Source organism: Lepidochelys kempii, chromosome 12, assembly GCF_965140285.1.
Source record: "Lepidochelys kempii isolate rLepKem1 chromosome 12, rLepKem1.hap1, whole genome shotgun sequence".
Taxonomy (NCBI): domain Eukaryota; kingdom Metazoa; phylum Chordata; order Testudines; family Cheloniidae; genus Lepidochelys; species Lepidochelys kempii.
The window spans coordinates 18,526,099-18,550,180 of NC_136391.1; the positions used below are offsets into that span (position 1 = coordinate 18,526,099).

The 24,082-nt window shown below is 45.1% G+C and overlaps 2 protein-coding genes and 1 long non-coding RNA gene across 16 annotated transcripts in view; 1 reads left to right on the forward strand and 2 right to left on the reverse strand.

Annotated features, from left to right (window-relative positions):
* Positions 1-6,415, reverse strand: part of LONP2 (lon peptidase 2, peroxisomal) — a 114,595-nt gene extending 108,180 nt beyond the window's left edge. For all 4 annotated transcript variants that reach the window (XR_012154484.2, XR_012154483.2, XM_073307718.2 and 1 more), the window contains exons 1-2: positions 6,090-6,415; positions 4,656-4,890 (exon numbers count right to left, since the gene is read on the reverse strand). Coding sequence is in view for 2 of the 4 variants with exons in the window: in XM_073307718.2 (XP_073163819.1) it covers positions 4,656-4,890; positions 6,090-6,322 (468 nt within the window). In the remaining 2 variants the exon portion in view is untranslated. The remainder of the gene's footprint in view (positions 1-4,655; positions 4,891-6,089) is intronic.
* A 3,247-nt stretch (positions 6,416-9,662) lies between these two features.
* The window catches only part of LOC140896246 (uncharacterized), a 58,269-nt gene continuing 43,849 nt past the window's right edge, over positions 9,663-24,082 (reverse strand). For all 4 annotated transcript variants that reach the window (XR_013634495.1, XR_013634494.1, XR_013634493.1 and 1 more), the window contains one exon: positions 9,663-9,749. This is a non-coding gene — a long non-coding RNA (uncharacterized LOC140896246). The remainder of the gene's footprint in view (positions 9,750-24,082) is intronic.
* Positions 17,308-24,082, forward strand: part of ABCC12 (ATP binding cassette subfamily C member 12) — a 127,494-nt gene continuing 120,719 nt past the window's right edge. For all 8 annotated transcript variants that reach the window (XR_012154481.2, XR_012154482.2, XM_073307712.2 and 5 more), the window contains exon 1: positions 17,308-17,377. The gene's annotated coding sequence lies outside the window, so the exon portion shown is untranslated. The remainder of the gene's footprint in view (positions 17,378-24,082) is intronic.

Sequence of the window (24,082 nt, forward strand, 5' to 3'; positions counted from 1 at the left end):
TTTATGTAGTTTTTTTGTTTGATTTTTATTTTTGTTTTTTATGGTTAAGGGGCAGTACCTTAACCAGACTTTTAATAATATTCTCGTTACAAATAGAACAACTTAAAGCTTACCCCGACACATGACAATAGTCAAGTTTGTTCCGTCAGAACTATTATATTAAGGTGCATTTAAGATTTACATAGCTCCGATGCACAGCACTACTAAAATGCCTGGGATTATTTAACTGCAGCACCTAGGCTGTGATCTTGTTAAATTTCACAAGTTAAGCAGCATCAGGCGTGGTCAGCACTTTGGTAGAAGACAAAAGAACGCAAAAGTGCTGCAAGCAGTACTCTCAGCAATTTGGTTACTGGCACTCTTGAGTGAACTGAACCAGCACTCCAGTTTGGCAATATTGAGTACTATATTCCTGGTAAGTGACATCTTTTGAATGAGATATAAAATAAAATTTCTGATTATTTGTGGTCACTAAGAGTTCCATTACACTTTCTGCTGGGCATCGAATGGCAGGTCTGGGTTTCCAACATGGAAGTCCTGGAGAAGTCCGATTTTGTCAGCATCAAGGCTCATTTGATCTGCACCCACTTGAGACAGACTGGCCACACAGTTCGTATGCCTGAGACCCATTTATCAAAACAATTCTTGTATACCAAATTAAGCTCTGGCAATCGTAAGCATGAAGGGCCAATGAAATGCTTCAAAGACACCCTGAAATAAAATCTGTGCGAACAAAAATTTCTGACTCGACCTTTGAGCAACTGGCGATTGATCGTATTGCATGGTACCATGCAACAAGGATGCATGTCCATGACTTTGAGAAGAATTCTGTTGAGCAGCTGGAAATACAGAGCCAGGCATAAAAACAGTGTGCAACTCACGCACTACAACTAGGCAAATGACTGTGGCCAGTGTGGTAAATTCTGTTCTTCTTGAATCGATCTATGGAATCACCCAAAGACCCATTAGTACAAACTAGGATTGTCAATGTCGTCCTTGAAATCAAGATGACCAGCATCATCAACACCACCACCACCATCACCACCACACCTTTTGCAAGACATTATGCATATGCTACCAACAGGGTTGGCATAAGAACAGAAATTGATTCTACAGCTTTACTATCAAAGATTTATTATTTATCCAGTGTCTGGAAGTGTAGTAGGCTCCTTCACAGAATACAAAGAAGACACAGTCCCCGCCTCAGAGAGTTTACAATCTAAATTCAGTAAAAAATTAAACAGAGGAAAGGGATAAACATACAAGCAAGTGAAGTATATCATGTGTCTTGTTATTGCATAATTTTGGGAGGTGAAAGACTACATGTTTAGTTCTGCTCTTTTCTTTCTGCTCGTCTGCTTCTTCTAGCCATGTGTCCAAGATCCACACCCCGCCTCTTTTAAAACAATACTTTCCTTCTCTACCTTCCAGTCATTTCTATCCATGTTTCCATCCTAGATTTTCAAATGAGGAGGAGGATTACATCATGAGGGAATAAACCAAGGGAAAAAAAACAAGTCAATCTTAAAATATTTTCAATAGTTCTATGAATCTGGAGCATCTAAAGGTAGGTTGGTGGGAGTAAGCTTCAGCTGCTGAAGTCCAGCAGAACTAGTCAAGAGAAGACTTCCCTGGCAGCCAGTCAAGACTGTAGAGGATGGGGTTGGAGGGGTTGCCATAGAGCAATGTGAGTCACTGCTGACTTCAGTATGCCCAGGGCTCAATATGCCTGCTCAAACATATCCTTTTCTTTTAGCAGAGCTCATAGAAAGGCTCAAAAAGACATGCTGTAGCACACAGATATAAAACATTTTTAAATGTCGACAGTATCTGTTTGCTAGACTTGATGTCAAAATCTAGAATGATCATGGACAAGAAAACAAAACCAATTCTCCCATTTTTGGGATAAGCAAAAAACACTTTAGATCCCAGTGCTCCTAGTGCAACCTATAGGAAGTTGTTGCAAGCTGGGGGAGAAGTTAAGCTAAGTCTTTTTCTTCTATTTAGTTTTTCCAATTTATTTATTTTTCTTTCAACAAACCCACTCAACATACTTTTTCCCCTTCTGTAAATGGAGTCTGCTAAGACACCACCACTCACTTCATTCAAATTCTTCTACCAAACACTTCTCCCATGGTGCCCACAAACGTAAAAACAATAATTAAAAAATAACCACCCATTTTATACTGTCAGTGCCACCTGTGGAAATCAGCCCTTCACCAAGGCCTAATCTGAAGACAACATGACTATTCAGTTGCAATTTGGCTTAGAGTTCTTTTATTACTTGAATGATGCAGGAGATGGAAAGAACCCTGCTTGACTCTCAGAGGAAATTAGATATGGAAATCTGTGTAAAACAATGAATATGGAACCCCACAATGCCATTTTTCATTACTTTCCAGGAAAGAACCACACTTTAATACCACCAGCTGTGAACCTCTGTTATCACATTCCATTCCAAAGACAGCACCTCCAGCAACCTAGTGCCTCTGAACACTAATCTAGCCAACATCTTTTTTTGCAGTGTCCAAGTTTTCCTTAGCTATGTCTGATCCAAGGCCTAGATTCACCAAAGGACTTTATCTCTTCACTCCCAGAATCAAACCCCACTGGGATTCATAAAACCCACACTTAGCTGCCGCCAAACCCTGTAGGCACCTACATTTTTGCAGCAAAAGTTCTCCCGGTGTCTATGTTTCTGCCTGTGCATATGTGCAGTGCAGCTCCCATCCAGGTATCCAAACACCTACGCCCCACAGCAATGCATGAATCAGGGAAAGATGGTGTTCCTCTGCCTCAATTGCCTGTGAGACCCAGGCCGGATCCCGCAGCAGAGCTAACACGCAACAGCTGGTGGGGGAAGAAGGAGGACCTCCCTCATAACTTTTAGACCAGTTGTCAGGGTACTCACCTGGGTCAAGGAAGACCCCTGGCTCAAGTCCCGCTCTACCTGCGGGGAGCATGGATCTGAACAGGGATCTGCCACCTCTCAGTTGAGTGCCCTAACCACTGGGCTGTAGGATTTTGTGATGTGGGGCTTCCTCAGTCTTTCCTATTGAAGCCGGTCCATTGTGGATAAATAGTTTAAGAGTCACTGGAACAGGAAAACCGGACCCTGGGTCTCCCACCTGCCAGTGAGTGCTCTAACCACCAGGCTGCAAACTCATTCTCATGCTTTTTCTCTTTCTCCATCTCTCTCTGGCCCAATGATTCTTTCATTATTTAGTCACAGTAGAGACTAAGGGAGCCCCACATCAGAATATTCCACAGTGGACTGGCTAGGCCACTCAACTGAGAAATGAGAGACCACTGTTCAAATCTCTTCTCCCCCACAGGTGGACAGGGGACTTGAACAGGGCTCTCCCACATCAAGAGAGGGTTTTTAGCTAAGAAGCTCAAGCAGAGGCAGATGCCTCCCTGCAGCCTGGATTTAGGCAATGACCTCTCTGAGAGAGACAGAGAGATGCCCTCTCTTTGGCATCTTACATCAGCTAGCTCAGCCAGGGAGCCACCTAGCATGCTGGCCCTTGTTAATCCTATTTATTCTGAGTATGAAGTGTTGTTGTAGCTGTATTTGGTGCCTTAAAATAAGAGAACCATCTCCTTCCATTCGTTGTATAGGAAGCCTGAGCATTTAAACTCAGGCTTAGAGAGCCCCAGTGATTTTCTAAGCACCTTTTAGTTAGGCATGGTGATGTATCGCCACACCTAAGTTCCTTTGTGAATCTGGGCCCAAGTAGTGAATAAGGGCTAGGCCTACTTAATGTTCAAGAAAGTCTGTGATTTTGTCATGAGATAACACAGGCGTTGCTATTTCCTAGTAAATGACCTAGTCCCAAATCTTGTAACAAACTGTGCATAGCACAGGATGTTCCCACATGGAACTCAGAATAGGATCAGGATCTTAGCATATAGGATCTTTCAAACCAAATAGCAAGAGGGTTTAAGGCAGGGGTCTCAAATTCAATGTACCTTAGGGCCAATGCCAGTCCTCAAATCCTCCCAGAGGGCCAACGTCACTCATGTTGCCCAGAACCCGCCCCCCCAAACTCCGCCCGCCACCTGCCTAAGGCTTAGGGAGGGGCCGACAGCCACTGGAGCGAGTGCACAGGAAGTTGCTCAGCTCCGCAGTACTATGCTGCTGGTGGTGGGCGGGGCCCCGGGCGGGTATGGGGAGCACCCAGGGTCAGCAGCAGGGCCAAGGGAGAGACCCGGCCCCAAAATTGCTGGAGCCCGGAGGGCCACACTGGAGAGGTTCTCAGGCCGCAGATGGCCCGTGGGCTGGGAGTTTGAGACCCCGATTTAAGGACAAGGCAGTACTCAAAATACAAACTTACTAAATATAAACAAAAACAGTTCTAGAACAGGGGTCTTCAAACTTCATTGCACCGCAACCCCCTTCTGACAACAAAAATTACTGCACAACCCCATGAGGGGGGACCGAAGCTTGAGCCCACCCAAGTCCCACCATCCTGGGGGGGATGGAGGGGGAGCCAAAGCTCCATCTCCCCAGGCCAGGGGGCCGGGGGCAAAGCCAAAGGGCTTCAGCTCCAGGCAGGAGGCCTGTAACCTCAGTCAGCACTGGCAACCCCATTAAAATGGGGTCCCAACCCACAGTTGGAGAACCGCTGTTCTAAAATATTAAAGCAACTAACCTGTACTGCATATTTGTAGAACTCTTCTGACAGCTCTCCCAATTCCTCCTCAGATTTAGTCTGGTTGGTAAATCGTTCGAGTCGGTCCAACTGTTCGACCTCAGCAATGGGATATGGTTTTTCTTTGAGCAATTGCAAGATTTGAAATCTGCAGAGGCCAGTAATTAGCAAGGTGTAATGTGGTTTAGGCCAGTTGCTGCCAACCACCTGAACTGCCAGTGCAGCAGTGCCAATCCTGAAAACATTCCAAAAATTCATGTTATTTGCAAGCATTCAGCTGAGCATTTTACCCCAACAATCAAACTAATTTACTTCCAACATTTATATATCAAAAATTCATACTGCATTAAAAAGAAATCAAACCGAAACCTCAAGAAACAAAGCTAACCACAATAAACATAATTTAGGGCCCAAACCTGCATACACGTATAACTTTATGAATGAGTCCAACTGAACTCAGTGGGAACTCATGTGCTTTAAATTTACTTGTGTGAGTAAGAATTTGGAAGACTGAGGTGTTGCATTTTAATATTTAAGTTCTTTGAGAGGGAGTCTGGGCCTTAGTACAATCACACACTATTGTAAGTCAGGTGCTACTCCATTTCAGGTCAATGTAATTACACTGGTATAAGTGACTTAAGTAACTTAAAATTGTCTGTAAAGTTACATTTACGGAACAGATTAAAACAAAACGTTGGCTCCTGCAACAAAAAAGTGGGAGTAGGCCCATTGATATCAATGGGCTATATACACCTTACACTTATGTACAAGTCGTCCCAATGGATGCAACCTATTTTGCTCATGAGACAACTCATGTAACTAAAGTATTCAGGTGTGTAAGTGTTTGCAGGATCCATTCCAATCACATTACTCATTTGAATAAGAATAAGTCACAAATAAACACCATATTCTTTCAATGACCCAGGATTAATTTTTTGCAAGTTTCAGTTGAAAAAAAATAATGATTTTATGTTCTTCTATCCCTCCTCTAATATTTTGCCATTCTCTTTCCAACCAGTAGTAGTGTAAGGGGCACCAGGTGGGGGACCAGGCCTGGGGCAAGGAGGCCCGGACAGAGGGTGCGTGGGTGAAGGAGGCAGGGGTTGAGGATGGTGGTAGCCTGGAAGGAGTGAGTGTGGTGGGGAGAAGGCAGGAAATAGGGTACCCAGGTGGCGGCGGCGAGGGCAGGGAAGGAGAGAGCCTGGTACAGGCCGGGCAGGAAGTGTGCGGCCGCGGCAGCAGGGCAGGGGATGCCCGGCTGGGCAGGGGGTGCATGGCAGGAGAAGAAAGACAGGGAGAGGATGTTGGAGCCCCGCCGGGCAGGGTGTATGAGGTAGAGGGGGACCGGGCGGGCAGGGGAAGAGGCGGGGGGGGGGACCTGGGGGGCCCGGCCGGGCAGAGGGGGGATCTGGGGGGCCCGGCCGGGGCCCTCACCGGTGCAGGGAAGGCAGCTCGTCGCAGTCGGAGGCGGGGTCGCTGGTGTTGGGGATCACCCCGATGATGGTGCTCTTCAGCGAGGTGCCCTTCAGCAGCCGGCTCCGCACCAGCTGCATGTTCCGCGGCGAGTCCACGCTGCTGCGCATGGTGGAGCCAGGCAGCAGGACCCCCTCGTGGGTGAGCAGCAGCGGCAGGCGGCTGGGGATCTGGATGGCGCTGCCGGAGGCCATGGCCGGGCGCCGCCGGGGGAGCAGGGCCGCAGCCGGGCAGGGCACAGTCCACAGCGCCCACTCGCCACGCTACGGGCTGCGGGCAGGGACAATCAGCAGCCCCTGGGCGCTTCGTGCTGCCACCTGCTGGGCGCTGCGGCTGCTGCAGCCAATGCACAGACTGAGCCACCCGCCCAGCTCCCCGGGAGCCCCCATAGCCGAGGGGTCACGACCAGGGGCGGCTCTAGCAATTTTGCCGCCCCAAGCAGCCGCCGCCGAATTGCCGCCGCCCCAACAGCTGGAGCCGGCCCTGGTCATGACCATCAATGCAGAGACAAGCAGGACACGCATAAGAAACACACATTCAGGGAATGACATTAGTATTAAAATAATGCATAAAGTGAATCATGTTAAAATTAAATGCGCAGTAGTAAGTAAAATAACGCACACAATACGTTATACCAAGTGTACACTGTATAATTAATACAACGAATGGCAATACCATGTTAAAATCACTATTAATTAGGTAATATGTAGGGTGGTGATGTGTCAAAGTCCTGGGGAGATTTCAATATGAAATGAGCCAAAGTGCTAAAAAACAAATGTTCACACAGTTTTAACCAAAAATTGAAAACTTTGCCTCCTTTCCCACCCACCCCCAAATCGCAGGCTGGACATTTTTACTTTCTTCAGAATGGCCAGTTTTCCAAGAAAACAAAAAAATTCATTTTACATGTTTTGATTAAGGAAAAAACAATCCTCCTCTGAACAAATGTCTGAAAATCCTAATTTGAAAATGTCAGGGTTTTCACTAAGACTCTATGACGCTGACAGAACAGCCAACCTGTGTATGATGGATAACAATTTACATTACCTTACAGTTGAAACCACACAATTTACTTGTGTGTGGATATCAAAGAAATGTTAATCAGGCTAATAATCTCCAACCCATTACTTTGTATTGTTAAGAATCAAAGAATAGTTGCTACATGTAGTTTTACGTGTTTACCTGTATCTTTTGTTGGAAGTTTAACAATGTGATCTAGTTAGCTTGCAAACACTAAATCCTGTTCCTGTCTTATGATTCTTTATTACTCAATTCTATAGACTCAGAGATCAAAAAGATCTATTAACATCTAGATGGAGCTTGTGGAGTAATAATATGTCCTCATTTCTCTTTGAAACTTGTGATTTCACACCGTAAAATACCTGTCAACTGTTTCGATAGTTTGAATGGCTACTGCTAACTGTATTGTCTGAGAAAGGACCCATTAGGTAGAGATCAAACTGTCAGCTTGCTTTCATCAAAGCCCACATGGTGGAGTTACCTGTGAGTGTCCAGTTTGCTTCAACTATAAAAGAATCTTCTAGCCTGATCCTTTTTATCTCAGATCTACTTAAACTTTGACAGGGAAAGACTAAGCCACAGGATGGCTTACTTAGCAACAAGACTAAGCCACAATCCAGGTTTACTTTGTATTTATCCTGGAATTCTATGGAAGAATTTGAACAAATTCTACACCTAGACTGCCTATTGGAGTATAGCCTTTTAAATTGATTCCAGAAAGACTTTTACAAATCAGCAGCCTCATCATCTTTGCTATGAAACTGACCAAGGGCTTTACACACATTTGTAAGTATATTGATCTCTTAACCATATATAACTTTCTTTTATTAATAAAACTTAGATTTAGGATTGGCTGTAAGCGTGTATTTGGGCGAGATCTGAAATATTCATTGAGATGGGCAATGTGTCTGTGCCTTTGGGAACTGGCAGAACTTTAAGTATGGCAAATAAGGTTTTCAGTAACCCCTCACTATATTAGACTTGGCTGTCTAGATAGGAGCAGAGGGCTGGATTGCCTAAAGGGGACAGTATTTGACTTCTGGTTAACCAGTGTGGTATTACAGAAGCTGTTTTGCTACTGGCTTGGTGAATCTAATTATAGAATAAACCACCAGTTTTCGGGATTGTCTGCCCTATTTCTTGCAGCCTGCCCTGAGTTGGCATTCTAAGCATGGCCTATCCAGGCAGCATGATCACAGACCCTGAGCCAGGAAATCAATTACACAGGCTGTCTACTGACTAATAGAGGCAGTATAGCTTAGTGGACAGATCAGAGGGTTGGCACTGTGGGCAGGGCCAGCCTTAGGTAAAATGGCAGCCTGGACAAACTTTTAGTTTGGCACCCCATTCCCCCTGACCTCCACAACTCTCCCCCACCTCCCATCATCTCCAGGCCCCACTGCTTAATTTGTTCCAGGGCTCTCTTTCAATACAAATTGAGCACCGGCTGGGCGGCCAGTGCTGACCAGGCACCCAGCTCTGAGCATTGGATGGAGTGTGTGTGTGTGTTGTGCTGTGTGCGAGAGAATGAGAGTGGGGGAGTGTATGTGTTGGGGTGTGTGTGCCTGAGTGTGTCAGCATGCAGTCTCTTTAAGAAGAGCATTCAGAAGCCTGAACAGCAGGGTCGGTAGCTTCCACTCTGCACCCAGAGGCACCAGGACAGATATGCTCCCCCCAACACCCACCGGAGACCAGGTATGCAGGTGGAAGGAAGGGGACGCCCTGACATCAGCGCCCCCGCCCTGCACAGTGCACAGAAGGCAGGCTCCAGGTCTGAGATTGGCTGGGGCTGCTCCATGGTTGGGTGGAGTGGGACAGGACCAGCAGTGGCTGTAGATGGCAATGGAGCAGGGCAGTAGGGGTGGAGGGGCACCCCCACTTCAGAGGAGTTACCTGGCTGGTCCATCTGCCCCCTGCAGCTTGGTCCATTCCTCCTCTCCAGACACTGCTTGCACCTGCCTGACTACCTCTAAGCCCTACTAGCTGTGGGCAGGTCAAGTGGGTGGGAGGCACCAGCATGGTGCTCTTTTGAGTACCACGCCCTGTGGGGGGCCAGCCCGCTCATCCCTAAGGTCAGCCCTGACTATGGGGATATAGGTTCTATTCCTGGCTCTACAACTGACCTGCTGTGTGACTTATAAATCACTTACCTTCTCTCTGTCTGTTTGCCTTCTTACACTTTGGCTGTCCCTTAGATACAGAGGGTTTCAGATGCTATGTTTTAGGCCCCGACCCAGCAAGCTGCTCTCTGCATGGACAGACTCTGTGCCCATAGCGCCCTGAAGTCATGCTCTTTTTGGACAGGCTTTTGAGAGGGTTGCCTACCCTTTTAGCACTCACATTGCACTAGTAGTAAAAGCAGAATAAAAAAAATGCACCATGGTTAGCAAAAGGAAATTATGTGTAGGTATTTAAATGGTGCAGCAGACATGTGGAAAGACCCGGGTTTCAAAGTAAAGTGCTGCTTTTTCTATTTTATAATTGTAGGTCACATCACTTAATGCCATACCTCACATCTGCCAAACTTGCAAGTAGCTTCTAGTCTTGAAGCTTTCTGAGTGTTGCTACAGCTGTCTCGGCCACCAGATGTCAGGCCAGCACCTACAATTAATTTATATTGTTTTTGTTAAAGTGAGACAAAATGTACTATAAATAAATGGTCTAACATGGGGATGGAAGTTTATACAAACAAGATATTGTCTTATGAACTGTCACACTTAACAGAAGTGACTCCTCTGTTTCATGGTCTCTTGCTCACTCTTACTATGGATTTCAGAGTAGCAGCTGTGTTAGTCTGTATCCGCAAAAAGAAAAAGGAGTACTTGTGGCACCTTAGAGACTAACAAATTTATCTGAGCATAAGCTTTCGTGAGCTCACGAAAGCTTATGCTCAGATAAATTTGTTAGTCTCTAAGGTGCCACAAGTACTCCTTTTTCTTATTTTGGACTAAATCCTGCCCTATGCTGTTCAGGTGTGGAAAGGGCACAAGGAGCCTCTTTTCTTATGCAAGTAGCAGGACAGGAATTCTCTGAAGTGCTTAAGACAACCCTGAAATGTACTGATGACCTATGCACCACCTCTTGTGCAAAGTGAGGGCCCATGGGTTAAACAAGTTATCCAGCTTCCTAGCAGGCGAGTCTAGACAGCACTAGTTGGAGGAACACTGCAACTGCTGAAAGAAGCCACAAAGTGCAGTACTACATAAGTACATCCCTTCAGCCATCCCCATGGAATCCTGACCTAGCCAATAGTAGGTTTTTTCCAGAGGAAAAATGAATCTGTGTTCCCCTTTCCTGTGCCAACTAGTCCATGATTTAGTTATACACAATAAAAAAATCCTTTGAGGTTTTCCACAGAGCCCACTACATGCTGAGACTGGATTCTGTGTCTTAACAAGTGCTAGGATCAGGGCCTTATTGTACAACATTTTGATTTAAGGAACTCCAGATCTTTCAGGAAATAACTGCGTCACTCTCCTCCCTCAGTTATCGCTACTCTTGTTCCATATTTCCAGCTACTATTTTCTTTCACTAGAAACAAATCCCTAAAAATAAATGTAAAGAAAAGAGAAAGTGCAATAAGGCCGATGTGGCTTGGTTTTCATCAGTATTGCATCGGCCTCTCAAGGCCTACTGATGGAATGTTGGTATATGACAAGCTTTGGCCCCAATCCCGCAAAGTTCCATTAAAATGAGTGGTCCAAGCTCCCAGATAAGATTGTTGGATTGGGCCCTTGAAATGCCTCATTCAGCACGTTCTTTGCTGATGTAAAAAAAATGCAATGTCAAAATGCCTGTTACCTGACTCCTTGTTAATAACTGACTTTGATAGTGTACTTTGAACTACCGCTTTTCTGTACAGAGGTAAAATCTCAGTGGTAACAGAAATGTTTATACTAACTGATGTCCTACAAATTTGCTGCAATAGCCACAGTGCAAACTAACTTGTTTAGCCACAGTTTATTAACCTCTTCGTAGCAATCTTGCATTCAACCTGAAAATGCCAAACTAACAGGACATATTTAAATACATACAAGAGATTCCTGTGGCCAAGTAAGATGTTATTGCTCATAAGGATACATCTCTTCTCCAACCCCCACCTCAAACATTTAAGCTGGGCTGTGGGCAGGGCTGGATTTAGGGGCAGGCGACCCAGGTGACCTCCTGGGGTGCTGGGCTTGAAGGGACGCTGGGCTTGGGGTGGTGTAGAAAAAATAAGGTATTCAAAAGTTTAATAAATGGAAGGGGTGTGTGCGCAAAAGACACTCCTTGCCTGGGGCACCATTTGGTCTAGGGCAAGATCTGGCTGTGCGGTTTTGTAAGGGACAAGGAGGGAGGTTTTCAAACCTGCTAGTTAGCCCATTAAGCATCTTCTGCAGGAAAGAAGCATTGGTAGATGTTGTTTGCCTATTTAAATATACTGTTCAATGTGGTATTTAAAAAACATGAATGCCAAAGTGCAAATTACACATAAACATGAGAAACGTTGAACTTTCTGGTATTAGACATAATAAGCATGTAAACGTATGCTTAACATTCAGAGGGGGAACGATTGGGTTCACATAAATATTTAAGCTTCCCTAATTATGTTTGTTTGGAACATAAACACAAACTAAACCTAAAGGTTAAACATTTGCTAGTGCATATTCATTTAAAGGGTTTCTGAGCCATCATTACCGCATTAAAGGAACCACATCTATCTATAGTTATTCCTATCCCTCCCCTCAATCCATTTTTTTCTCTTCCTGACAGATGGTTAGTTCCTAAGGTCAGTGAGATAGAGCTCCTCACTCAATTTTTGGGCTCTATCAATTCTTTCAAGGAGAAATAAACTCCAATTATTGATATAAAAGACTGCTTTGCTGATCTGTCTTGAACAGCTCTTCAGGGCTGGGGCTGTCTCTTACTACATGTTTGTACAAGGGTTAGAACTGTGATGGGGATCGCTGGGGTGCAGCTTGGGACTGTGGGATCACTGTGCCCCCTGAACTCTCTCCAGCCTGGGTTGTCTCTCACAGTGCCTTGCTAGTGACCAGCAGCAACGCCCTACAGGTGCTGTTATCACTCAGCACAACCGCATGGGGAGACCCCACACCCAGCTTGATTGCATGAATGCTCCCAGAGCCACTCATGAATCACACAAGGAAAGGCACCATAGCCAAATCCCCCCAGATCCTATCACTGTACCTCAGGAATATACCATCTTGCCCTGCTCAAGACGAGCAGTGCAAATTTATTAATTGGTTCACTACTTCATCAATGGAAAGTGGATATACACCAGCCTTTGTAACCTGAGCAGATTTACCACACACTTCAGGCAAAGTCACTGGTAAAGATAAACAGTTAAATTTACTGACTACAAAAGATAAGCAAAAAGTCAGAGTTAGTTACTAAAAGAAAAGAAAATATAAACACCGCAGTCTAAACTCTCAACCCTATTAGACTGGGCCACATCTAGATTAAGCAGTTTTTCTCACCCCACTGGATATTGCAGTCCTTAATATATAGGTTTGTCCCTTAAACATGGGCGAGCCTCCTCTGTTGGAGTCTTTAGTCTTCTTCTGAGTGTCTTAGTTGCTTACAGCATAGGTGTGGGCAGGAGAAAGGCCAAGCATGAGGCCCCTGTGTTCTGTTTTTATACCCTCAGTCCCATTTGCTTGGAGAACACAACTCCAGGCATGTCTGGGGGCATTGCTAAGTCTCCAGGCAAGGTTGAGCAATTCCCTTGGTGTGGCCTCATGCAAGTGAGTCACTGAATTGTAGCTCCCTCCCTGGACAATGGCTGTTGTTGGGTTGTTTGACACCCCGCCCAGGTGTTGGTTACTTTCCTTGCTGTTGCCTCTGTGGACCTAATATCTTTCTGATTCCCCAATTTACAGCAAGTGACAACCATACAACACAATTCTCATAACTTCATATGCATTAATGATATACATATATGGATAGAGAAATGACTTTCAGCAGATCATAACTTTTCCCCTGATATCTTATAAGGCATGCTTTATATGATATCACAATTATATACAGATAAGGAATATGGAGGTTACAAGACACTCACCCAAGGTATAGTGTGTCACAAGCACAATGGGGCCTGAGTCATGATTGGGATCTGTCACAGGGTGCTGGCCCTTTACCAGGAAGTTTGGCTCAGCCTTGCCTGTGATGTAGAAGTTGCCCTCCAGCTGATCCTGCTCTGGTGACTTAATTATAACTAGATCTCAGCTGTGAAAGCATCAAAGAGAACTACACAGGGAAAAGAGGAGAACTCACTTAAGCAGGAAGTCCTAGATGAGAAAATTTCCTCTCTTGGGTAAAGGTCTGATGAAAATAGCCTGAAAAGGGACTACAAGGAGCATCATGGGTGGCCGGTGACCCAGCTGTTGGGGGAGGCTAGCCCCGGCCCCTCCCCTTGTGCCCAAGGCACTGCCCCTCTCCATCTGCCCCCTCCCTCTCCCGCAGGAACCCAGAGCACCCCCACCAAGTAGCCAGGACCCCAGCCCCGGTGCTCTGGGTGGCGCGGATAGCCTGGTGCTCCAGATGACAGGATGGTGTGGCCAGCCCCAGCGCGCTAGGCGGCAGCACTCCCAGCAGTCGGGCAACCCGGCTAGCTCCGGGCAGCGTGGCCCCAGCAAGAACTGCCATGCCCAAGGCAGAGCGCTGGGAACTGCAGGAGGGGGCCTGGCCTAAGGGCGGAGCATGGGCAGGGCCACGCTGGGCTGTTTGGGAAGGCACAGCCTACCCCTGCTTATGATACCCGCTGCCCATGAGGAGTATGTTGAGCTTCTGTAGGAAGTTCTGAAGTAGGACCTATAAGAAGTGGAGACATCCCTACAAGAAGCTGTTGGAGGTCCTGGAGAGGGAAGACGGGAAACCTGCTGGAAAAGAGGGTCTCCAAGGAAAGCCCTGAAATGCAGTCCTTGGCTTAAGGAAAATAGAACTCTGCCAGGCCTGGGACTAGGGGTGAAGAGACGGGAACATTAATGTAGTCCAAGAGGGGCAGAAGACCCATTTGTTTGGATGTTTATATGGAATTTGCTAGACTTCAGAGTAACAGCCGTGTTAGTCTGTATTCGCAAAAAGAAAAGGAGTACTTGTGGCACCTTAGAGACTAACCAATTTATTTGAGCATAAGCTTTCGTGAGCTGAGCTGTAGCTCACGGAAGCTTATGCTCAAATAAATTGGTTAGTCTCTAAGGTGCCACAAGTACTCCTTTTCTTTTTGCTAGACTTGTTACCCTGGTAGAGGGGCTGAACTAGAAGGCGACCTGACCAGAAGGCTAGGCCACAGAAGGTATAGATAAACCATGAAGGGCTAAAGTAGGGGGCGGGGTAGCAATGAAAAGCCCTGCAGTGCCATGCTATCGCAGTAAGTGGAACCACATGCAGAACCTCTAGATGCTCTCATAAAACAATAAATAATAAGAGATGTCCGCTTAAGCATGCTCAAATAATCTTTGAGTTTCTGCCTCCCTAAACTTCTTTAGTGGCTGGCAGTACATCACTCAGTAAGTGAAGAACTAGCCCCTCACAATAAGATGTCAAAGGGATTCCTCAATTAGCTCCATAGTTTCATAAAACTTAGGACCCGAAGGAACCATTATGATGATCTAACACAGGCCAAAACAGCAATATGAGCATCAAGCCTGTAACATCTGTTTGAGCTATAGCATATCTTTTAAAGATATCCAGTCTTGATTTAAAGACTCCAAGTGATGGAGACGCTACCATAGCCCTAGATAAGGATATCTGTTAAAATGAGCGTGTTATTTCTAGTCTGAATTTGACTAGCTTCAGCTTGCAGCAATTAGATCTCATTAGCTCTTTCTACTAGATTAAAGATCTACTATTTGACTCTCTTCCCCATGGAGGTACTAGTGGAGTGTGACGAAGTCACCACTTAACTCTCTCTTGGATAAATGAAATAGCTTTAGCTTTTTAAGTCTCTCTTTGATTTGGGGTCTGGAAAACAGACCTTACATTCTTATATCCCTTTGCTGAATCCCTTCCAACTGTTTGACATCTTCTTTGAAATATGGACATCAGAACTGGACCTAGTACTCCAGTAATGGTCTCATTTATGTCATATACAGTGGTAATACCACCTCCTTACTCTTACTTGATATATCCTTTTATCTCCACGGACTGTATTCACTCTTAGTTACAGCATTGCACTGGCAGCCCATGGTCAGCTGATTATCTACCATTATCATAGGCTCCATGGATTCATCTGACTCTATTCCCTAAAGCTGGATTGCCAGGACAATTGGGCTTGGCAACCAGAGCCTTTGCTTTTCAGGTAACCTGCTTTCTAGGGAAACTTAGCAAAATATACCAGCTGATCACCAGTTCATCTGCACCAGTGGGAGTTCTAATGTTGACAATGTTATGACACCTTCTGATGTTGTTACTATCAAGCAGGGCTAAGACTGAGCCAATATGCCATGGTACAGTGTACTGGTAGCCCTCTCACACTGCCATGATGTGCTTCAAAAATTCAGCTCCTAATTTTTTTTTTTTTAAAAAGTCTCTAAGGGCTTGTCTACACTGGCAATTAACAGCGCTGCAACTTTCTTGCTCAGGGGTGTGAAAAAACACACCCCTGAGTGCAGCAAGCTGCAGCGCTGTAAAGCGCCAGTATAAACAGTGCTCCAGCACTGCGCCGTGACCACACACGGCACGTTAAAGCACTGCCGTGGCAGCATTTTAGTGTTGCCAGTGTAGACTAGCCCTAAATGTTACGGTAGCAAAGAAACATTGAGATCACATTTTTCAGATCAGCTGATGCAATGGGTCTGAAACAATAGCTCTGAGAGGTGTGCGCTGCCCCTTTATCTCAGTGAGGTATTAACTCAGGTGCCCAGTAATGATATTGTCAACATTGTTAGCTACCTGCTCATGAAAGCATGCAAGCAAGGAGAGGAAAGATCACATCCTTACAATATCCTCAAAGTGATACTTAATTTTGGCACTATCTGTGGGTGGTGTCTGGGAGCTACGTCCACTTATTCTTTTCCCCCCCCCCCAAGTTAAAGGGGCCAAGCAGGGATCTGAGTCCCACCAAGGAAGAGCCAAGCCCAAGGAGAATATCTGGGGATCTAAGTACCACAAAGGGGAAGCCATGCTTGAGGAGCCCAGGACAGTCTATTGACACATTCAAAGCATGCTGAAGGGGACCAAGTTTGAGGAGCCCAGAGAATAGAACAATCATATTTTGAATCTCTGCACAATCTACCATGAATAGTACCTCATTTTGGTTGACTCAGATGGGTGAGGCTTATTCTGTGGGCAGAGCTTGGAAGAATATCACTACTTTTACCGCCCCCCAATTTGCTACCATGTCACTTAAACCTCTGGAGGAGCTGGCAACCCTACCAATGCAGAGGCTCCCAGAAGAAGCTTGCACTGGCTGGCCCCATATAAACGAAAATTGCTCTGGCCAGATTTAGGAACCAGTTCAGCAAGGTATTAAAACCACATACTTAATCTTAACCATGTGAGTAGTCATACTTCATGCGCTTAATTGCACTGTTGGATAAGGCACAAAATGCTGTTGAGCTGGCCTCCCCTTGACACCCACTTCCACTGTGAAGCCTACAAGAAACTAGCCAGCTTAGATATCTATTTATTTTATTCCTTTTAAAAATTAACTTCTTTACTCCACTATGCTGTCCACTTTACTTCAAAGTGCATGCTCAGCCCCTCTGAAAACCAGGGTTTGATGTCTCATATTGGCCACTCAAAATTAAGATATAATGAATACTTCTGAAAATTTGGACCTAAGACTTGCTCAAGTCACACAGAGGGTCAGAGCCAAGAAGAGGACCCAGAAATCCTAGTTCTTAGTTCTCTGCTCTGATTCCTACCTCCTCTATTTCCCTTACATAGTACCCCTAATACTACATATAGCATTCTTGATTGTACCAGATTCATAAATCCGCCTAGACTTGAATGTAAATACTTGCATGGGTAAGGTGAATAGGATGTACATTTTCTGTGGCTCTATAGAAATCTTCACAAGCTTTACATTGACTTTTATAAGAGACACATTTAGTTATATAAGTGCTTTATCTAGAATTACACAGGACTGTCTACTCTAACCTTTAGACTAATTACACTCAGAAATTGCTGCAATACTGCCATACATAAAAACATTTGCCACAAGAACTTTGTCCTTTGCATAGAAGTTCCTTCAACAGGACAAGCCAAACTCTTCTAACTCACATGATAGGGTAAGCTTCACTTTTTTATGTGTGCACTATAAATATAAAGTTTGAATGATTGTGAGATTATTCTGCAATAAACTGCATATTATATATGATAGTATAATGGTATCAAACTTTTTTCCAGATTCATGTTCCATTGAGTTTTACTATGCAGACATAGATTAGGAAGAAAAATGACATAACTTTGTCAGTTATGAAAATACTCTATTTCATGAAAAGCTATATTATAAGTAACAATGTAAATGAAAACAGATCATACACTGTGCAATGCTTCCACCTTATTTCTTTTGAAGTGCAACCTTTAACTATTTTGTACCCATTGCTACTCTGAGTAATTAATTCCTCTCATTAATAGAAAGGACAACAAGTCAAATTTTTTATATGCAGTAATGTATACTATCAAATAGGGACACCTTATTACTGGACTGTGGTAGATTTAACTGAGTATGTCTTTTGAAATGATAATTACAGCTGATAGTTTTATTTTACTTTATTTTATATATATATATATATATATATATGTAAAATAAAACTAAGTGTACATTTTACTTTAGGATGCAAGACTTTATATTGTTGAAAAATCTTTTGAGAAAAGTGCACACAATGAAACAGTTTCATGCTGGATGAAGTTAGCTGTTCCCTGGGGCTCACTGTAGACCGTCACATATGATACTATTTTTTATTAAAGTTATTGCAATGTGAGCTCCCTATCCAGCCCCAGAACCTTTCTGCAGGTGCTATCTTTATTCTACAGGTGCATTTCTTCCTTAGTGGGTGCAGAGCCATTCCACAACAGCCACCAAAGCTCCAGCCCGTACAGGCTAGTCCCAGCAACCTATGATATCACAGCTTTATAAACTCCACCGTATTATAATATGCATATAAAGACACTTTATTCCAAAACAAAACTGTCTTTCTTCCTCTACTAATGAGAGTTTCCCAACCCCCACCCTACACAATCATACATCCTGATCTTCCTAATACCTATCTCACTGTAACTCTCAATTCTCCTCTCCTGCGTTAGATGCTAAGGTGCTTTTCCGCTCTTCCATTTACCCAGTCAGGCTCCTCTTGATGGACATGATCCTCACCTTGCTTTCATTAGGTGTCCCCTTACTAACACACCCAAACACTCCCAGTTTCTTTTCCCCAGGCAAAACCCCAATCTGTCAGTGAACTTTTTTTTTTTTTTTTTTTAAAACTGTGTTACTAGTCTGCATCCTACTGATCTTTGCACACATTATTGAAGCCTGGACTACACTATGAAGTTAGGCCGATGCAAGGCAGCTTGTGGTCAAACTCGTTGTGCATGTGTCTTCACTGAAATGTAGCTCCTGCCAATATAAGTGTCCCCTTATGCCTATTTTAGAAACACCACCTCCCTAAGCAGCACAGAGCCAAGGTCGATGTATCTACGTCAATGCAGTGTGAGTGTAGATGCTGCATTACATATGTCGATCATTGCTGTCCTCCAGCACCTGTCCCTCAATACCCCACACTGACAGCTCTGGTTACCATTGTGAACGCTACTGCCCAGGGGTTACCGAGATCAGAAGCCGCCCTCCCCCCTTTAAGACCTGTGAATTTTTGAAATTCCTTTTCCCAATTGCTTGGCTTGGCAAGCACACCTAGCAACTCTCCATTGTTCAGTGCAACTGCCCCGCTGACCATGCCAGCGACCTGCTCCAGACGTGCTCCGCTTCGGAGTAGACAGGAGGCATCGGATCCCTTGGGCCCGTGGGGAGAAGAGGCTGTACAAGCACAGCACCAAACCAGCTGCAGAAATGTGGACATGGACAAGAAGATTGCTCAGGGGAAACCAGAGAAGGAGTAGGACAGGAACCACCAGCAGCGCTGTGTCAAAGCCAAGGAGCTGTGGCAGGCATATCAGGCGGCCAGGGAGGCTAACAATCAATCTGGTGATGAGCAGCTTGCCATACTTGGTGGAGATCCCATCACCGCCCCCAGCAGCACCCGTGGATACCTCAGAGGAGCATAAGTCACAGGCTCCTGCCGTCAACAGCGAGGAAGAGTATGAGGGACAGGCGATCGGGGGATCCAGGTGCACAGCAAGCCAGCACCTATTTTTGACTCCACCGCAGTCCAGTCAGTTGAGCACAGGCAAGCCCGATCCAAGGGAAAGCACCTCGAGTACGTCAGTGGTTTAATGTTAAATAACAACAAGGATGCCCCCCTCCTCAAAGTAGCACATCTTTTTATGTATTGATTTACTCATGCTACAAGAGGTAGTGGTACAACCAAGAGAGGTAGAGTTCTTTCCTTTTCATTCCCCTCCAGAGTTAGGCTGGTGGGGGGGGGGGGGAAGAGCATGCAGAGCAGTTTGTGTACGTGCACAGGGATGTCCTGTGAATCCTCAAGAGATCTCAATGAAACTTTCATAGAGGTATTCCACAATCCTCTGCTGAAGGGTTTCTAGGGAGGGTTGCCTTATTTCTGTCACTCAGTGATAACTTCAGCAGGACCATTGCAGTACACAGTCTAGCCACATACGGACCTGGGTGGCTTTCGGATCCCAGCCGCAGCTCTCTGCCTTTGTTACCCTCAGGTGTGAGATATCAGGTAAAATCACCACCGCTTGTGGAAAATGGTGCCAAGTATTCAGTGCCATTGCCCTATACTACTATAATCATGCAATTGAGCAATTCCCGCCTCGTTTCCCCAGCCCCTGGAGGTCCATGCTCACGTTGGCTGGTGCTGTAACTGATGCCAGGCACAAGCTATACCAAGCAGATGTGAGAATGCAGTGCTTAAAACTTTCAGGTAACCGTAGCAGGGTGAGACTCACCAGTGTGGCGCCTCCTGCTGGTCGTCTTAGGAATTAGCTCTTTCCAGCCTTCGGTGCGCCTTCTGCAGGCTGGTGTCTCACCTACCACTGGCCCCGTGTCCCTCCCGAACCCCGGTGCTCTTTTCCTCAAGGTTCTGCCCCCTGGCAGTGCCCCCACACTCTGGGTCTCCCCTCCCAGGGGAACCCCCAACCCTCTAAACCCACCTTGTCTCAGTGGCTACTGCCAGTCATCATCAAGCCCCCGCTCACTGTGGCAGACTGCAGTATAATGGCCACTCATCACTGGCAAGGGGTTAGGACCGGCTGCCTTTGCCTGTCCTCAGGCTGCCCCTCTGCAGCCTCAGTACCTTTTGGCCTTAAACAAGGCCTGCAGCCTGGGGGTTTACCAGGCTGGAGCTCCCCAGCTCCATTTGCTCTTCCCCAGCACTAGCTCCACTTTAGGTACCTCGCACCCAAACAACTAGCTCTTCCCACTCCAGGGCTAGAGTGAGACTCCTACAGCTCCTGGCCCTCAGCCCTCTTATAGGGCCAGCTGTGGCCTGATTGGGGCATGGCCCCAGCTGTGGCTGCTTCCCCCAGTCAGCCAAGCTGTTCCCAGCCACAGCCCTCTCCAGGTTTTCTTTTACTATTGGCTCTTCCAGGGCTGTTTTAACCCCTTCAGGGCTGGAGTGGGGTGACCACCCCACTACAGGAGCATTAAAGACAATAACAGCTTCACATACCATGGCCAGGTAGAGCACACTACAACAACACCACATGCTACTCTGGCTCACTATGAAAATGGTCTTTCAAAGCCTCCCTGAGCTGCATAGCTCTGTGTTGTGCTCTTCTAATACCCCTTATATCTGGCTGTTCAAATTCAGCAGAGAACTGCTCCACCTCAGCAGAAGCTTTCCCCCTTTTGCTGCACAGATATTATGCAGGACACAGCAGGCAGCTATAACCATTTGGATATTTTTCTCACTGAGGTCCAATGACTGGATGTGGAAGCTGTGGTATGTACATGATCCTGGAGGGGGCACCTGGTAAGAGTTTTGTCTGCATGAAATGCCGTCTGATAGAGCTGATGGAGGAAAAGATCAGAGGTTTGGAGATGCAGGTGGAAAGTCTGGTAGAGTTTAGGAAGGGGTTTGAGCAGATTATGGAGCAAAGACATGAGGTATCTGAAGGGAAAAGCTCAGACTTGCAGATGGAAGCAGGACTAGGGAATTTTGAGGGGAGACTGGGTGAGGAAAGTGGTCAGTGGAAGCATGTGACTAAAAGAACTAGGCAGAGGAAAAGACGGGCTAGTGAAGGAGAAATAGAGCTTCAGAATAGGTTTGCAGAGTTGGAAAATGAAGAAGGGGCTCAGCAGGTAGTCACTGAAGGTGACAGGGCAAGGAAGAAGAGAAGAGCGGTTAGTCCTATAGGAAAAGGGGAAGAGTTAATGGAGATTACACCAAATATGAGCCCCAGGAGGATACAGGATGGGTTAAAAAGGATTACAAGGGAGAATGGGAATGGAAAAAACTTGCAGCCAGAGGGAACAGGGGATAGACTGGAGAATAGCACCGTCACTAGGAAAAGGCAGGTCTATGTGATTGGGGACTCTTTATTGAGAAGAATAGATAGGCCTGTAACCAGAGCTGATCCAGAAAATAGGAGGGTGTGCTGTCTTCCAGGTGCTAAGATACGGGATGTAGACCTGAGGTTAAAAAGGATTCTAAAGGGAGCGGGAAAGAATCCCCTAATTATCCTTCATGTGGGAACAAATGATACGGCTAGATTCTCACTGGAAAGTATTAAGGGAGACTATGTTAGGCTGGGGAGGACGCTTAAGGAAATTGAGGCTCAGGTGATCTTTAGTGGGATTTTGCCTGTTCCTAGAGAAGGGCAACAAAGGTGTGACAAGATTATGACTATCAATAGATGGCTTAGGCAGTGGTGCTATAAGGAGGGCTTTGGGATGTATGGCCATTGGGAGGCATTCATGGATAGAGGACAGTTCTCTCGGGATGGACTTCATCTGAGTAGGGAAGGAAATAGACTTCTAGGATGGAGGCTGGCACAACTGATTAAGAGAGCTTTAAACTAGGAATTTGGGGGAGATGGTTGGGAGATGTCCAGGTAATCTCCACGCCAGAATTTAGCATAGAGTGGAAAGAAAATGAAGTAAGAGTGGATACAGCTGTAGGTAGGAGGAAGGGCAGTGTAGATACAAGTCTAATAGGTTATACTGGTAGTAAAATAACCGTGCCTAATAGGGTACAGAATGTTAGTGAGGCCAAACAGCAAAAATTAAGATGTTTGTACACTAATGCAAGGAGCCTAGGTAACAAAATGGAGGAACTAGAGTTACTGGTGCAGGAAGTGAAACCAGATATTATAGGTATAACAGAGACCTGGTGGAATAGTAGTCATGACTGGGCTACAGGTATTAAAGGGTATGTGCTGTTTAGGAAAGACCGAAATAAAGGTAAAGGTGGTGGAGTAGCACTGTATATCAATGATGAGATAGAATGTAAAGAAATAAGAAGCGATGAAATGGATATGACTGAGTCTGTCTGGGCAATAATTAAATTGGGGAAGAAAACTATTAGAGCCTCCCCTAGGATAGTGCTTGGGGTGTGCTATAGACCACCGGGATCTAATTTGGATATGGATAGAGCCCTTTTTAATGTTTTTAATAAAGTAAATACTAATGGAAACTGTGTGATCATGGGAGACTTTAACTTCCCAGATATAGACTGGAGGATGAGTGTTAGTAATAATAATAGGGCTCAGATTTTCCTAGATGCGATAGCTGATGGATTCCTTCAACAAGTAGTTGCTGAACCGACTAGAGGGGATGCCATTTTAGATCTGGTCTTGGCGAGTAATGAGCATCTCATAGAGGAAATGGTTGTAGGGGATAATCTTGGCTCAAGTGATCATGAGCTAATTCAGTTCAAACTGAATGGAAGGATTAACAAAAATAAATCTGCAACTAGGGTTTTTGATTTCAAAAGGGCTGACTTTCAAAAATTAAGGAAATTAGTTAGGGAAGTGGATTGGACTGAAGAATTTATGGGTTTAAAGGTAGAGGAGGCCTGGGATTATTTTAAATTAAAGCTGCAGAAGCTATCGGAAGCCTGCATCCCAAGAAAGGGGAAAAAATTCATAGGCAGGAGTTGTAGACCAAGCTGGATGAGCAAGCATCTTAGAGAGGTAATTAAGAAAAAGCAGAAAGCATATAGGGAGTGGAAGAAGGGAGGGATCAGTAAGGAAAGCTACCTTATTGAGGTCAGAATATGTAGGGATAAAGTGAGACAGGCTAAAAGTCAAGTAGAGTTGGACCTTGCAAAGGGAATTAAAACCAATAGTAAAAGGTTCTATAGTCATATAAATAGGAAAAAAACAAAGAAAGAAGAAGTGGGACCGCTAAAAACTGAGGATGGAGTGGAGGTCAAGGATAATCTAGGCATGGCCCAATATCTAAACAAATACTTTGCCTCAGTCTTTAATAAGACTAAAGAGGATCTTAGGGATAATGGTAGCATGATAAATGGGAATGAGGATATGGAGGTAGACATCACCATATCTGAGGTAGAAGCGAAACTCAAACAGCTTAATGGGGCTAAATCGGGGGGCCCAGATAATCTTCATCCAAGAATATTAAAAGAATTGGCACAAGAAATTGCAAGCCCATTAGCAAGAATTTTTAATGAATCTGTAAATTCAGGGGTTGTACCATATGATTGGAGAATTGCTAACATAGTTCCTATTTTTAAGAAAGGGAAAAAAAGTGATCCAAGTAATTATAGGCCTGTTAGTTTGACATCTGTAGTATGCAAGGTCTTGGAAAAAATTTTGAAGGAGAAGGTAGTTAAGGACATTGAAGTCAATGGTAAATGGGACAAAATACAACATGGTTTTACAAAAGGTAG